The sequence below is a fragment of the Oryx dammah genome, unplaced genomic scaffold, assembly GCF_014754425.2.
Source record: "Oryx dammah isolate SB20612 unplaced genomic scaffold, SCBI_Odam_1.1 HiC_scaffold_12, whole genome shotgun sequence".
NCBI classification, from domain to species: domain Eukaryota; kingdom Metazoa; phylum Chordata; class Mammalia; order Artiodactyla; family Bovidae; genus Oryx; species Oryx dammah.
In genome coordinates this window covers 11,882,105-11,898,350 of record NW_024070196.1, presented here as the reverse complement: position 1 = coordinate 11,898,350, position 16,246 = coordinate 11,882,105, and the positions used below count along the sequence as shown (strand labels likewise).

The following is a 16,246-nucleotide window of genomic DNA, read 5'->3' as shown; positions in this document are numbered from 1 at the left end:
TTTATAAAAACAGGGTGTCTGAACACCTGGAAGAACGCTCTCACCTCCTGGCCTTTGCACTGGCTGTTCCCTTTGCCTGAATTTTCTTGACTACAAATGTTCATAACTAACTCCCATGATAGCCCTCAAGTTTTTGCTGTTCCTAAATGGGGTCAACTTGATCACCCCACTTTAATCACAACCTCCCCATCTCTGCCTCAACATGTCTCACTTCTTTAACCTATTAAACTCTTCTTTTTGTTTTGCTGTAGCTCTTATCTCTTTTTAACAAACTGCATAATTTACTTATATATTTTTTATTGTCGGTCTATTCTTTATAGGCTGTAAACTCTACGAGGGCAGAAATAACTTGTTTTGTTAACTTATTATTATTATGCCAAAGACCTAGAATAGTGCCTGGCACAAAGTAGGTATAGAATGAACATCTGTTGGCTAATAAAAGTTATAAATTGCCCACAAAATTCACAAGTCATTGACGTACATGCCAGTATCATAAATGAGCATGCCAAGTCATCAAAACTGGTTATAAAAAGAAAAGGATATGTGAAAGCTTTGCTGAAACTAGACATTTTTATTAACTAGTACCAATCAGTGCTCTGTTCTTCGAGTATTTGTACCAGGGCTAGTAGAAAACAGGAAAGACTATGCGTTTTAGGGGGAAAACTAGTTTTGGAAGCACTGCTTTGGGAGTGATGCATGATCAAGGGGTGAAAACAGAGATTAGGATTGAAGAGCTTTTTCCTTTTTTTTGGCTGCACCACAGCATGCAGGATCTTAGTTTCCAGACCAGGGATCAAACCCATGCCCTCTGCAGTGGAAGTATGAAGTATTAACCACTATACTACTAGGGAAGTCCCAAGAGTTTGCCATTTTGCTTGTAAGTACGTGCAGATGCTTTCTTGTGCCAAAGGAGGGCATAAAATATACCTTCTTAACAAAAACTTATCAAGAATACTACCTGTCTAGCCATGCTGTGCTCAGACTGTGCTCAGATGCAGTCACGTCTGACTCTTTGTGACCCCACAGACCGTACTCCACCAGGCTTCTTTGTCCATGGGATTTTCCAAGCAAGACTACTAGAGTGGGTTGCCATTTCCTCTTCCAGGGGATCTTCCCAGGGGTCAAACCTGCGTCTCTTACATCTCCTGCATTAGCAAGCAGATTCTCTACCGTTAATGCCACAGCCATAAAAAATATTATAACTTATATCAGACTCTCTCCCTCCCTCTGTCTTTTTCTCTCTTTGTTTCTAAAAACGGGACAGAATGATGATAATATTCGGGTCTTTGATAAAAACATAATTCACAATCCAGCCCTGATTTCCTAATCCACAGAAAACTGTGACTCACAGAAATGACCACTCTTTCTTTTAAGCGAACCATAGCTGCCTTGAAGGGCACAGTCAAGCAAGATTACCAGGGCACCAAGGACTGCCTAGGTGGGAACGACTTTATGAATTTCCACAGAAGAAATTAAATTACTCTGTAAAGCTCTGCCTACATTATAGAGAACATGAAAAAAGGAAAGGTGTTGGAGTCGTTCCATTTGGCATGGATTTCATGATACGTCTGTTTTCTAAAGATTTCTAGGAGGTAAGAGTAAAATAAATGAGGCTTAGGCAACTCTAGAGAATATAGATTAAGACAGAGAAAATGCCAAACCAAATAAGCCTGAAATCATTTAACAAAGCAGTGCCTGTTGATTGATTTATATTTGGCTTTGTAATGGGATTGCACACAGACTCCACTCTGCCCAACTTCCTGTACTTCACATTTGAGCCCCATCCTTGGCAACTGAAAGCCCAATGGGGAGCCTGATGATAGAAGATCAGATAATCTGCAAAGCAGATAATCTGTTTCTCACAATTGAGTATTAGAACAGCCTAGTGGGCCACCTGAGCCCCTACAATATACCCTTTCCAGTCCCACAAACAGAGCCTCTCAGGTTATTGACCTGAGCCCAGAGGCATCGTGGAGGTTCACAATTAAAAGGCTTTGACCCAACTTCTGACCTCAATGTCTGCTTCCTGTGGAGAGAGTCTGAACTGGCCTAACAGAATTGCAGACTTAGGAATGCTACCGAAATTACTTTCATTCTATCTTCCAGGTCACAGAACCATTAGGTACGTATTTGTTCAGATATATGCTGGCCCACCAGCTCAAAACAGTTCATATTAGTCTTTGTTACAAAGGGCTGTAGTGTTCTCAACATTACTTACCCTTATTCCTATCAAAAGTGACAATCTTTGCTTTAACACGTGTAATATGTTGTTTGCAGCTTCAGCTCTATGCTTGAACACTTGATCGATGAATACAACATCTTTTATTGATGCAGATTTATCAGAAACCTCAGCAAGATCATCAGTATAAACAGGTCTTGGAAGAACAAGACCTTCAAAAACAGTTACTCGTTATCTTACTATTGTAATTGGTGTTGCTGGTAGAAAAAAAAAAACGTATATTCAAACCTAGGACAGCTGGTCTAAAATGAAACAAATATTTAATCTCATTTAATTTCCCTGAAATTGCCTGATAACTAAGAGGATCAGAAAATTGAGAAATAAGCATCTTCAGAGATGAAACCCCAATGTTGACAACCTCTCAGGCAGAAGAAAAAATTTAAACAGACTATGTTGACACTAGCAAGTATTTTGTTCTAAATCATTATACACTTTCTATATTGTTAATTCTCTTCAAAGAACATGGACATCAGAGACTATAATCTCACACTGTGTATTTCTAGACCATCCCACTGTTTGAATATTGAACCAGATATATCACTCCAGGCATCTCTGGTGGCTCAGATGGTAAAGAATCTGCCTGCAATTCAGGAGAGCTAGGTTCAATCCCTGGGTCAGAAAGATCTCCTGGAGAAGGGAATGGCAATCCATTCCAGTATTCTCGCCTGGAGAAGTCTATGGACACAGGAGTTTGGTGGGCTACAGTCGATGGAGTCACAGAGCTGGACATGACTAAGTCACTGTCATCCCTTCACTTCATACCACTCCAAGCGGAAAGACAGAAAATCCCTGATAAACTGAAGGATGGCCCCAGATCTTGTCAAATTACATAGTTCAGAGATCATTCAGTGATTCAAACCACACAAAGATCAGCTTGTCAAAAAATTATCGATGTGTGTGTATACAAGCATATGAGTGAGTAATCAAAAGAGACCAAAGCTCCTCTGTTTTAGAAAGGGGTTGGACCAAAATTTGATATCCACAGAAGAAAACTATCCAAAGTATATGTTTCAGATATCTGGTGGCTCAGGAGTAAAGAATCTGCCTGCCAAGCCAGGAGATAGAAGTTTGATCCTAGGGTCAGGAAGACCCCCTAGGGAAGGAAATGGCAATCCACTCCAGGATTCTTGGTTGGGAAATCCCATGGACAGAGGAGCCCAGCAGGCTACAGTCTATGGGGTAGCAGAAAGTTGGACACAACTTGGCGACTAAATAACAGCAACAAAAATATATAACAAGTCAAATAAAACTCTGTCTAAACCTAAATGTACTCCATTAGTGATAATTTCTCCAGGTCAATTTACAACCCTATCAAAAACAAGAAAAAGTCAACAACAATAACAAAAAATAAGAAAAAAAAAAATCCCCAGATCACATATCTTGGGGCATATGTGAATTTTCAGAGGAGTCACATAGGACGTCTGAGTGTTAACCATGGACTTCAGTTCAGTTCAGTTCAGTAGCTCAGTCGTGTCCGACTCTTTGCGACCCCAGGAATCGAAGCATGCCAGGCCTCCCTATCCATCACCAACTCCTGGAGTTCACTCAAACTCACATCCATCGAGTCGGTGATGCCATTCAGCCATCTCATCCTCTATCGTCCCCTTCTCCTCCTGCCCCCAATCCCTCCCAGCATCAGAGTCTTTTCCAATCAGTCAACTCTTTGCATGAGGTGGCCAAAGTATTGGAGTTTCAGCTTTAGCATCAGTCCTTCCTATGAACACCCGGGACTGGTCTCCTTTAGGATGGACATGGACTTACTTATCAAATAAAAATGTAATAGCAAGTCTGTGATATCATGTGAATTATACTTGCCAAAGCATGATTATGTAGTTTTTGGTAAGCAGAGAGGTTTTTTTTTTTAATTTCTTTATTTTAATTGGAGGATAATTACTTTACAGCACTGGGTTGTAATAACGATGATGGGTTTTGACATATATCAACATGAATTGGCCATAGGCATACATGTGTCCCTTCCCTCCTGAATCCTCCTCCCACCTCCCTCCTCACCTCACCTTTCCAGGTATTTGAGAGAATAGCATTAAAACATATATGTTACCATATGTAAAACAGATAGCCAGTCAAAGCTTGATGTATGATGCAGGGAACCCAGAGCCAGTGCTCTGAGAAGTAGAGTTTTGCTCTATAAATTTACTGCCATCAATGGGCATACCACTACACTTAGGTTAAGTGTTTTATGTTTTCAAATCAGCCAGATTCTGCCAACACTTCTTTTTCACAACGTATACCTGGTTTCAATTCAACAAATGCTCTTTGACCACCTACTGTATACAAGGCACTAGATTAGATACTGCTAAAAGTAGGATAAACTGCCTCACAATTCAGAATACAGGAAATCTGAGAATCTTTTAAAAATTATCCCATTTGATCTGTATTTAGAATTACTGTATCAGTGCACAGAAATATATTAAAAATGGTATCTCTATATAAACACATCATATGATTTTTTCCCCTACTTTTCCTTTTTTAACATTACTAACACTCTTTTTAGGGAATAAAGTAATCAGTATACTCACAGAAACATCTAATTAGTTAGGATGTCATTCATGGACATTGCCATAACTTCAAAAACTCGATAATTTAGAGTTAATATATTTAGGTCTTTTTATGAAATGTAAAAACCTCCAAAATCCCTAAGGAGTGAAGAAATGCTGACCTTCATTTTGGCAAACTTTTCAATTCATGCCAGATCACTCATTCAACTGGAATTTTACCAGCAAGAACAGATCCAGTTTTTGTGGGATCCAAAGCTGGTACAATCTGGGGGCTCTTCTTTAAGAAAGGAATGCAAAATTATTTCCAGGGAGAGGGGCTAAAAAGTTTAAGCTTCATTAGCTTCTGAGCAAATCTGTCTCTGGTTTTCAGCCATCAGTAATGAGCTTTTGCTAATGACATGATGTAAAACAGAGCAACAAGTATCTGAAACTTAAGTTGGGGCGGAAACATATTTCTCTGAAATTGAATTATAGGAGCTATGTGGACTTTTGTGAAATGAGCTCCTGAGATACTCGCCTCTCCCAGAAACCTCTAACGTTACCATGCACAGCATCAAGAGAAGGCTCAATGTTAATCACTCATTTCCCCTTTCAATCTGTCTCAATTACTGTTACGGGATGCTTCAATTAGTCATTCTGCTTCTCTCCAGGGATAGGGAGAGATCACAGATAACTCATCCCAAATAGACTTCACAATCTGAATCCCTCCACTCTGCTAAAGAAAAATCTTCACTGGAGACAAGCGAGATTTGCTATCATCCACTCTGTACTCTATCAATGCCACTCTTTCATCAGGCAAAGAGAAGCCATAAGTCTTCTGGGTGGTGAACCTTCTTTTCCCTTCCCCCAGAGGAGAGAGTTCTGTTTCTCTCACACATTCAGCCCAAGACAGCCGTAGGCAATTGTTTTCAAAACTGCCCTTGGATGGCTCTTTCCAGAAGGTAGCCCCTGAGACAGACAACCATATTATCAGTCATCTAGACAGCATTTATCCCTTTTTTATGCCTGTTCTCCACCTGTTATAAGAAGACTATTTAGCCCTAGAGTCTAAAATCTGTGAAACAAGGTATTCAATATCTCTTTAAGAAGTATGTATGGTATCAGTGACAGAATGATCTCTGTTCATTTCCAAGGCAAATCATTCATATGATAGTTATCCAAGTCTATGCCCCAACCACTAATGCTGAAGAAGCTGAAGTTGAATGGTTCTGCGAGGAACTACAAGACCTTCTAGAACTAACACCAAAAAAAAAAAAAAAAAAAGATGCCCTTTTCATCATAGGGAACTGGAATGCAGAAGTAGGAACTCAAAAGATACCTGAAGTAACAGGCAAGTTTGGCCTTGGTGTACAAAATGAAGTAGGGAAAACGCTAACAGAGTTTTGCCAAGAGAATGCACTGGTCATACAAAACACCCTCTTCCAACACCACAAGAGATGACTCTATACATGGACATCACAATATGTCAACACCAAAATCAGACTGATTACATTCTTTGCAGCCAAAGATGGAGAAGCTCCATACAGTCAGCAAAAACAAGACCAGGAACTGACTGTGGCTCAGATCATGAACTCCTTATTGCAAAATTCAGACTTATGAAGAAAATAGGGAAACCACTAGACCATTAGGGTATGACTTAAATCAAATCTCTTACGATTATACAGTGGAAGTGACAAATAGATTCAAGGGATTAGATCTGATAAACAGAGTGCCTGAAGAACTATGGATGGAGGTTCGGGACATTCTATAGGAGGCAGTGATCAAGATCACCCCCAAGGAAAAGAAATGCAAAAAAGCAAAATGGTTGTCTGAGGAGAGCTTACAAATAGCTGAGAAAAGAAGAGACACAAAAGGCAAAGGAGAAAAGGAAGGATATACCCACTGAATGCAGAGCTCCAAAGAACAGCAAGGAGAGATAAGAAAGCCTTCTGCAGTGATCAATGCAAACAAATAGAGGAAAACAATAGAATGGGAAAGAATAGAGATCCCTTCAAGAATATTAGAGATACCAAGGGAACATACCATGCAAAGATGAGCACAATAAAGGACAGAAACAGTATGGACCTAACAGAAACAGAAGAGGTGGCAAGAACACACAGAAGAACTATTAAAAAAAAATCTTAATGACCCAGATAACCACGAAGGTGTGATCACTCACCTAGAGCCAGAAACAAGAGTTCAAAAACAGAGTCTGGAGTCCAAAAACAAGTGAGCCTTAGGAAGCATCACTATGAACAAAGCTAGTGCAGGTGATGGAATTCCAGCTGAGCTATTTCAAATCCTAAAAGATGATGCTGTGAAAGTGCTGCACTCAATATGCCGGCAAATTTGGAAAACTCAGCAGTGGCCACAGGACTGGAAAAGGTCAGTGTTCATTCCAATCTCTAAGAAAGGCAATGCCAAAGAATGTTCAAACTATTGCACAATTGCACTTATCTCACATGCTAGCAAAGTAAGGCTCAAAATTCTGCAAGCCAGGCTTCAGCAGTTTGTGAACCGAGAACTTCCAGATGTTCACGCTGGGTTTAGAAAAGGCAGAGGAACCAGAGATCAAATGACCAACATCAGTTGGATTGTAGAAAAAGCAAGGGAGTTCTAGAGAAACATTTATTTCTACTTTATCAACTACACCAAAGCCTTTGACAGTGTATATCTCCATAAACTGGAAAATTCTAAAAGAGATGGGAATACCACATCACCTTACCTGCCTCATGAGAAGTCTGTATACAGGTCAAGAAGCAACAGTTAGAACCGGACATGGAACAATGGACTGTTTCCAAATAGGAAAAGGAGTACGTTAAGTCTGTATAGTGTCACCCTGCTTATTTAACTTCTATGCAGAGTACATCATGCAAAATGCTGGGCTGGATGAAGCACAAGTTGGAATCAAGATTGCCGGGAGAAACATCAATAACCTCAGATATACAGATACTGCTGCTGCTGCTGCTGCTAAGTTGCTTCAGTCGTGTCCAACTCTGTGTGACCCCCTAGATGGCAGCCCACCAGGCTCCCCCGTCCCTGGGATTCTCCAGGCAAGAACACTGGAGTGGGTTGCTATTTCTTTCTCCAATGCATGAAAGTGAAAAGTGAAAATGAAGTCGCTCAGTCTGACTCTTCGAGACCCCATGGACTGCAGCCTACCAGGCTCCTCCATCTATGGGATTTTCCAGGCAAGAGTATTGGAGTGGGTTGCCATTGCCTTCTCCGGATATACGGATGACACCACCCCTATGGCAGAAAGCAAAGAGGAACTAAAAAGCCTACTGATGAAAGTTAAAGAGGAGAGTGAAGAAATTGGTTTAAAATTAAACATTCAAAAAGCTAAGATCATGGCATTTGGTCCCATTCCTTCTTGGCAAATACATGGGGAAGCAATGGAAACAGTGACAGACTTTATTCTTTTGGGCTCCAAAATCACTCTAGATGGTGACTGCAGCCATGAAATTAAAAGATGTTTGCTTTTTGAAAGAAAAGCTATGACCAACCTAGACAGCATATTAAAAAGCAGAGAAACAACTTTGTCAACTAAGGTCTGTTTAGTCAAAGCTATGGTTTTTCCTGTAGTCATGTGTAGATGTGAGAGTTGGATCATAGAAAGCTGAGTGCTGAAGAATTGATGCTTTTGAACTATGGTGTTGGAGAAGACTCTGGAGACTCCCTTGGACTGCAAGGAGATCAAACCAGGAAATCGTTAAGGAAATCAGTCCTGAATATTCATTGCAAGGACTGATGCTGAAGGTGAAGCATCTGATTGCTGTATCTGATTGCTGTAGTTATACAATGTTTGTAATCTCCATATCATAATCATAAGAAAAAAGAAAAAAAAATCAACCTTTTGTAAACAAAAACAAAAACACACAACTATGTTGTTTGGGTTCTACGGTTATGATATGGAGATTACAAACATTGTATAACTACAGCAATCAGATAAAATGACATTCATGAATGGATAAAAGATTTTTGGTTATGTAGACATTTTGGTAATCATTTAGTTTCCGGAGAAGGACTAAATGACCTCAAGAACTGTGTGTGAAATGGTCTATTTCTGATCAATCATTTCTTCTTTTGTGCTATCACTGGATTTACACTATTACAGTACTTGTGTCATGCTGTAATTATTGGGATGGTCAAAAAGTTTGCTCGGGTTTTCCTATAAGATCCTACGAAAAACTCAAAAGAAGTTTTCGACCAGTCCAATACTTTTTCTCATGACTGTTACACCCACAGACTATGAACTCCCAAAGCTGGGGTGCAGGGGGAGCACTGAGACTCTCTTCATTTTTGTCTCCTTAGTGATGAGTAGAGTGCTGACACATAGTAAGCACTCAATGAGCAGATTTACTGAAATCATGGAATGGATCACAGTAGATGGGGAGATTTCAATATTTTAAAATTGGAATTGGAATTTTGCTCTTCAATTAAACATGAATGGCAGGGAGCCCAATATTTTAGGAATCAATGTGGCATTTTGAAAATCAAATAATGAGGCTACTATATAAAAAGCAACCACAAAAGACGTGCTCTACAGAACTGGGCAATGCTAAGTATGGAATGATTCTTTTTTAATATACAGTAAATTTTCTTTCTAGAAAAACTTTTCAAAACCTAGAGAGTAAACACATTCCAGATGTTTTAAAAAAATTTTATCATTTATTTCAAATTTCTTATAAGAATGATATTTAAGTCCTGACCTTCCTTTTCATAACATTTGCATTTTCACACATGAGAAAAATAGAAAGCTAGGGCTTATGAAACTCTTCCCTATTATAAGCCAAGATACCTCAGGACAGAATTATATCAATATGGAGAAGATGGAAAGAGGAGGATTAAATCTAATCAATATCAATGACACTTTCCTTGATATCTTCTCACCTCTTCTTGGTGTCACCTCCTCTTTGCATGGCTCTAATTTCTTTTTGCAAACAGGCCTCGAAAACAATTCAGTGTTCAGTTTGTCTCTTTATCTAGTTTGTGCTCCACTCTCTCATCACACAAGTTAAGTATTTTTACTGTATTAGTGACCATTGTAGCATATGCTTACCATCATGACTTTAGAAGGTAGAGGGAAGCAATTTAGACAAGATTGGCAAGTTGGTTGAAGCTGATTCTAGGAGACTATATGATTCTATCATAATATTATTTTATATAATATTTACATACTTATCATTTTGATCCAGGTACTGCTTCAAGTGCTCTGCATATTAAAAAAAAGAAAACAACTTTCTTTCAACTCCCCATAAGATAGCTTCTACTGTTGTTCTCTATTAAAGCTGAAACACATGAGGCTCAGGACTAACAACTGACAGCTAATTTCACTAAGATTCAATCTCAGTCTGCTTTCAGCATCTGTTCTCTATGAATAATGATGATCATACTGAAGACAACAGCAAAGTAACAGTAATAGTGAATACTTGCTGCTGTTGCTGCTAAGTTGCGTCAGTTGTGTCTGACTCTGTGTGACCCCATAGACGGCAGCCCATCAGGCGCCCCTCTCCCTGGGATTCTCCAGGCAAGAACACTGGAGTGGGTTGCCATTTCCTTCTCCAATGCATGAAAGTGAAAGGTGAAAGTGAAGTCGCTCAGTCGTGTCTGACTCCTAGAGGCCCCATGGACTGTAGCCTACCAGGCTCCTCCGTCCATGGGATTTCCCAGGCAAGAGTACTGGAGTGGAGTGCCATTGGACTTAGGCAGTACTTATTAGGTGCTAGGCATGCTCTAAGTACTCATATGTATTTATTCACTATTGAAGAGTCAACATTAGACTGAAAGTCAGAAAGACCAGAATCCCAGTCTAAGTTCTGGTGCTGATTAACTCTGAAACTTGGGGGAAGTCACCTCAGTCTCTCTGGGTCTCATTTTCCACAGATACACATTGAAGCTACTGTACAGATGATCTCTGAGGATGAACATCAAGTTTATAGTTGGCCCACTCAGAATAGGACAGAAGAGGCCTTTGAGATGAGTGTTGGGGGTACTAGAATGAAATTATATTCTTGCTCTCAAAAAAGTTGTATACTAAGTCAAACAATATCAATGACTTAAGACCCCAAAGATCTCACATGGTTCTCAAAACTGCCACTTGGTGGATGAACACAGAATGCAGTACTCCATTCGGCAGTTGCTATGACTGAACTGTGCTCTCCCCCACCCCAAGGTGATATGTTGCGTCCCTAATTCCCACTGGGACAGCATTTGGTGATAGGGACTTTAGGATCTAATTAAGGTTAAATGAGGTCATATACGGTCTTAACAGTGCTGGTGTCTTGCCACAGAAGCAGAGACAGCAGAGATCTCTATACCTCTCTCTCTCCACCTTGTGTGGGCACAGTGAGAAGGAGGCCATACACAGGCAAGAAGCAGATTCTTCTCGAGGAAGTGAATCAGTCAACACCCTGATTTTTAATTTCCTATCCACTGTGAGGAACAAATTTCTGTTGTTTAAGCCACCCAGTCTACAGCATTTTGTTAAAAGCAGCCTGAGCACACTGAGTAATAAAATAAAATTCCCAGAAGCTATAAAGGAAGAGACTGCGAAATCTAATTGCATATTACACAACAAATTTGTATGAAAAAATACAGTCAAAAGATAAATGAACAAAAAAATTTGCCACACATTATTATAAATAGCTTATGAAATCAATATAAATGATTAACGGCTAAATTGGTAAAAAAAAAAAAGATATGAACATTTTTGTATCTTTTGATGCCTAGCATGATTTCTTGAGAGAAACTCATGGTAAAGAAACTAATGATTGAAATAAATAATAAACTAATATTAAACTCTCAGGTTTTTTAAAGCACATAATATACAGATAGATATACATATATGGATGTATACAGTGATTTAAGGTTAATTTTACATATAGAATTTTATAGGAATATAAAATCAGAATATTGGGTTAAAAAAGAAAAGGTTAGGCAAAAGTTAATGAACACTTTAAAAATGGCTCAACATCACTTATAATTAACAACAAACAAGCAATGCCATAATAAAGAATGGATAGTCAGTTCAGTTCAGTTGCTCAGTCGTCTCCGACTCTTGGCGACCCCATGAATCTCAGCACGCCAGGTCTCCCTGTCCATCACCAACTCCCGGAGTTCACTCAGACTCACGTCCATCGAGTCAGTGATGCCATCCAGCCACCTCATCGTCTGTCATCCCCTTCTCCTCCGGCCCCCAATCCCTGCCAGCATCAGAGTCTTTTCCAATCAGTCAACTCTTTGCATGAGGTGGCCAGAGTACTGGATTTTCAGCTTTAGCATCATTCCTTCCAAAGAAATCCCAGAGTTGATCTCCTTCAGAATGGATTGGTTGGGTCTCCTTGCAGTCCAAGGGACTCTCAAGAGTCTTCTCCAAGACCACAGTTCAAAAGCATCAATTCTTCAGCGCTCAGCCTTCTTCACAGTCCAACTCTCACATCCATACATGACCACAGGAATGGATAAATACACATATAAACAAGATACTTTCTCTTAACAAACTTACAAGTTGGTAACATCCACTATTGGTGAGCATGTGGTGAACTCCCTCTCACACTGTTGAAAGGAAGGTAAATGATAGAACCTTTTAGGTGAAACATGTATACTATCACGTAAGAAATGAATCGCCACCTACATGTGAAACATGTATACTATCATGTAAGAAACGAATTGCCAGTCTAGGTTCGATACAGGATACAGGATGCTTGGGGCTGGTGCACTAGGATGACGCAGAGAGATGGTATGGGGAGGGAGGTGGGAGGGGGGTTCAGGGTTGGGAACTCGTGTACACCTGTGGCGGATTCATGTCAATGTATGGCAAAACCAATACAGTATAGTAAGGTTAAAAAAAAAATAAATAAATAATAAAGAGAAAAAATATATATAAACACTTTTTGGCCTAGCAATTCTACTTCTAGGAATTGTTGATAATAATATGCTCCAAAACCAACCAACCAACCAACCAAGATAAATGCATACTAATGTTCATGATCAGTTATCATAACAGTAAATAACTAAAAACAACTTTACATATTCATTCAGGGAGAATTATTTAAAGCCATTATGATATACCTTGTCAATGGACTCTTAGGCAGATGTTTAACAGAACATAGGAAGATTGGATTAAGTTAAGGGGAAAAAAAGCAAGGCTCCTATTTTTCTATATTACCATTTGTGTGAATTTTTGAAAGTCCACATGTACCCACATGTGTGTACACACAGATATTATTCTGGTATTGTCACAAATATTTTTCTGGTAGACAACATGAGAAACTTAACAATGGCTATCCGGGAGGAAGACAATATTTTCAGGGAGCAGGTGGAGGGGGAGTACTCCTCTCTCCATGATGCAACCTCTTCAGATGCAGAGGATCTCACAGAGCACCCGCTGAGAGTGGGCAGGAGTTCCTGTCCACCCAAAAGGAATATACAGATCCACGCAGAACGCGGTCTTCCTGTTGATGTGGAAGCATGAGATGGCATGGGATGTGCTCAGTAACACATGTGTATAGCCTGGAAGTTTAGGGGAATTTCCTCTGGGTGATCCTTTGACCCTTGAGAGAAGCGGCAGATAAATGCTCTTTCCTTCTGTCTGGAAGGCCAATCCTGAGATATAAATGTGTCTGTAACCTCTTGGTGGGTCAAGTGTACAAAAAAAGCCAAGCAATCAGTGATGCTTGATACCAAGCAAAAGTCAGCTTGATAACTGATGCTTCCTCCGTTGCTGCCTCACTCTCATTTTCCCTCGCTCCTGCTTCTCCTCGGTTATGTTTTCTAATATAATGGTAGCACATAGCCTTTGCTTTCTGGGGGTTAAAGATAAGAGGGTTTGCAGATAGGAAACCTTGACCTACTATATTCATCTTCCCAACACCAGAGGAATTCGTTGAAGGATGAAGCCAACATAGGTGGGTGAGGATGTACTAATCACAAAGAAAAGGAGCTGGGCTCACCGGATTATGTCAGTGCTTGGCAATTCCAGACTCCAGTTTCATGAAACAATACAATTTCTTACTGTCTCAGTCAAGTAAGTAATTGTATATGCTGTCAATTTCAACTGAAAGTACACTTCCTATGTCTTATTTAATGTTTCAATCATTATTTGTGATTTCTTCCATTACTTTTAATTCCATTTAATTCCACAATGGGAAATAATTGTGGGATTAAACAAATATCTACCTTTTTTTCTTGGCTTCAAAAAAAAAAAAAGAAAGAAAAAATCAATGTCTTTGCATAAGAAGAGGCCAGGGAAGGATACTTTCAATAATGGTTTTATTTTGTGTGTGCCAGTAATATATGTTTAAGAATATAATTCTTACAAACAGAGCATTTATTTAAGAAGTCTTTAAACTATGGGTGTATCTTTAATAATTTCTAGGGATCAACCACCCTTCCTGAAAAGACTGCCTTGACGTATTTAACAATCTGTGCGGCAAACAACTCAGTTAAGCTAGCATTTTCTCCGTTCCGAAGCAATTTTTCTTCTACAAACAAACAACACCTGGATCTTTTCTTGCACTCTGTCCTTCTCCTTGTTCCTCAAATGCAATCAGTTGCATGGCCTGTGGATTCTCTCCCACACTCCTGCCGACCCTCGGGTTCAAGCGTTCATGATCTTCCACTGGATCACGGTAGCGGCAGGAGGAGATGCTGTTCATTTAGTTTCCTGGATTTCTTCTTATCGTGTTAACTTAGTTGTGGTACTTCTCATGTGTCTTTATTTCAAGCAGTCTGTTTACTCGGTTATCTTCTAGTTAAAACAGATTAGAAGAAGGTTTAAGTGATATGTGTGCGTATGTATATATGTATGGTGTGAAGAAATGAATTGGACCAAAGACATTTAAAGGCATAATCTTATTTATGAGAAATTATTATTTGCTGGCTCTTGAAGGCAAAAGAACAAAATCTGTGAATATCTGTAACTGAATCTTGCTACTGTTTTCTTCCTTTTTCAGAGTGTTTACTTACTGATTCTTCAAATGATTTTTTTTTATAGTTTCAAAACTAAAAGGTTATAAGTCTTAAAAACTATAAATGTTTAGAGCTTTGCTGAACTTTGAAATGTTATAATGTATAAAGCATTTAATAAATTCTCTCATTAGTGTACATGAAATGCATTTGTTTGACCAGTCAATTGACTTAAGTGTATTATATGTATTGTATTACCAAGGCAGATAAAGGAGACAAAACACTCCAAAAAAAAAAAGAGAGAGAGAGATGTTTTCCTGAGTTCTTTTAGTGCCAGATACCTCATATACTCTGCTCTTAGACTCCTATAGTGATCACAGGTCGGTATCGACATCTCTCTTTTTCAGATTCATACAATGTGACTACACACTAAAAATGGGGTGAGCAGGTGGGTGAAGAGTAACCTCTTTTCACTTTGAGTTAAATTTCTCTTCTGAGAGATTGAACATATTTTTACGTTATCTATTGGCCATTCCTATAATCTCCTGTGGCATTTCCTGTTATGTGGTCCCCATTTGTTAGGTAGTTTGTTCTTTGTTTACTGATTATAGGAGTTTCCTATGTATTCATTCTCCCCCTCAACTTTTAAAAAAATTCACATCTCCAGAAAGGTTCCCGAAAATAGTATAATGAACACCCACATACCCTTCACTTCTATTCACCAACGACTGATTATTAACACTTTGTCAACTCTCTCTCTCAAACCTCCGTCCCCTAAGTTCTTTCTCTGTTACTTGGGGACTTTGAGACACTGTGACACTTCTCACGGGAACACTACAGCATCTGGTCTGTGCCTATTAATACCGTCCACTATCCTGCTCCCTCAAAGAACTTCATTCAAGCACAGTGAACTTTCACCATTTCCTGTATCACGCAGTTCCTGTTTTCTTTCCTCGGAATGTCCAAATCTATCCCTCCTTGAAGGCCCAACCCAAATGTCCTGAGTCTGTGCAGCCTTCTCTTCCCAAATGTCCTTGTCTGTGTCTCTTTTGTATCACTTTCTGCTTTCTTCTTGGCACCACAACTGTTTATGTATGTGTTGTATATGCCTCGCATCCATCCTCGAATAGCTCAGGAGCACTTGAGGCCAAAAAGTGTGTCCAAGAGCCAACTGGTGTTTTCACAGAGCTTAGCACAGCTCCTTGCTGATAGGAGGCACTCAACAAATACCTGCAAAATCAACCAGCAAAGCCACTGAACAGATGTTTGTGTATAAGAGAATCAGAGGGGGATCCTGATCCTGTCAGCAACTCATGCTGATTTTCTACAAGTCACTTAACTTTAGTAGGGAGAATATTGATGATAAAATAATAACTTTCTTTTTCAAGAGGAGGCACTTTACATACACTATATCATTTAGTACTTACAACAGCTTTATGAAGTAGACATTATTACCATATTACAAGTGGAAAGAGAAGTGTATGGAGTAATATGTCCAAGGATGCATAGATGACACGTGGGCTCAATGATTTTTTTGTCTTATTGATCTTTGTACGACCCTGTCATCTTACCTGTTATATATGTTCAAAAAATGTTTGCAAAG

The 16,246-nt window shown here is 39.3% G+C and overlaps 1 protein-coding gene across 5 annotated transcripts in view; it reads right to left on the bottom strand.

Annotated features, from left to right (window-relative positions):
* The window catches only part of SLC10A7 (solute carrier family 10 member 7), a 305,184-nt gene that overhangs the window by 140,325 nt on the left and 148,613 nt on the right, over window positions 1-16,246 (bottom strand). Inside the window, exon 5 of one of the 5 annotated variants that reach the window (XM_040250421.1) lies at window positions 13,767-14,485. The exons of 3 other annotated variants lie outside the window; for them this stretch is intronic. Coding sequence is in view for 1 of the 2 variants with exons in the window: in XM_040250420.1 (XP_040106354.1) it covers window positions 14,471-14,485 (15 nt within the window). In the remaining variant the exon portion in view is untranslated. Of the gene's footprint in view, window positions 1-13,766; window positions 14,486-16,246 lie in introns of those variants that run through there. One more of the 5 variants, XM_040250420.1, reaches the window with a different exon arrangement.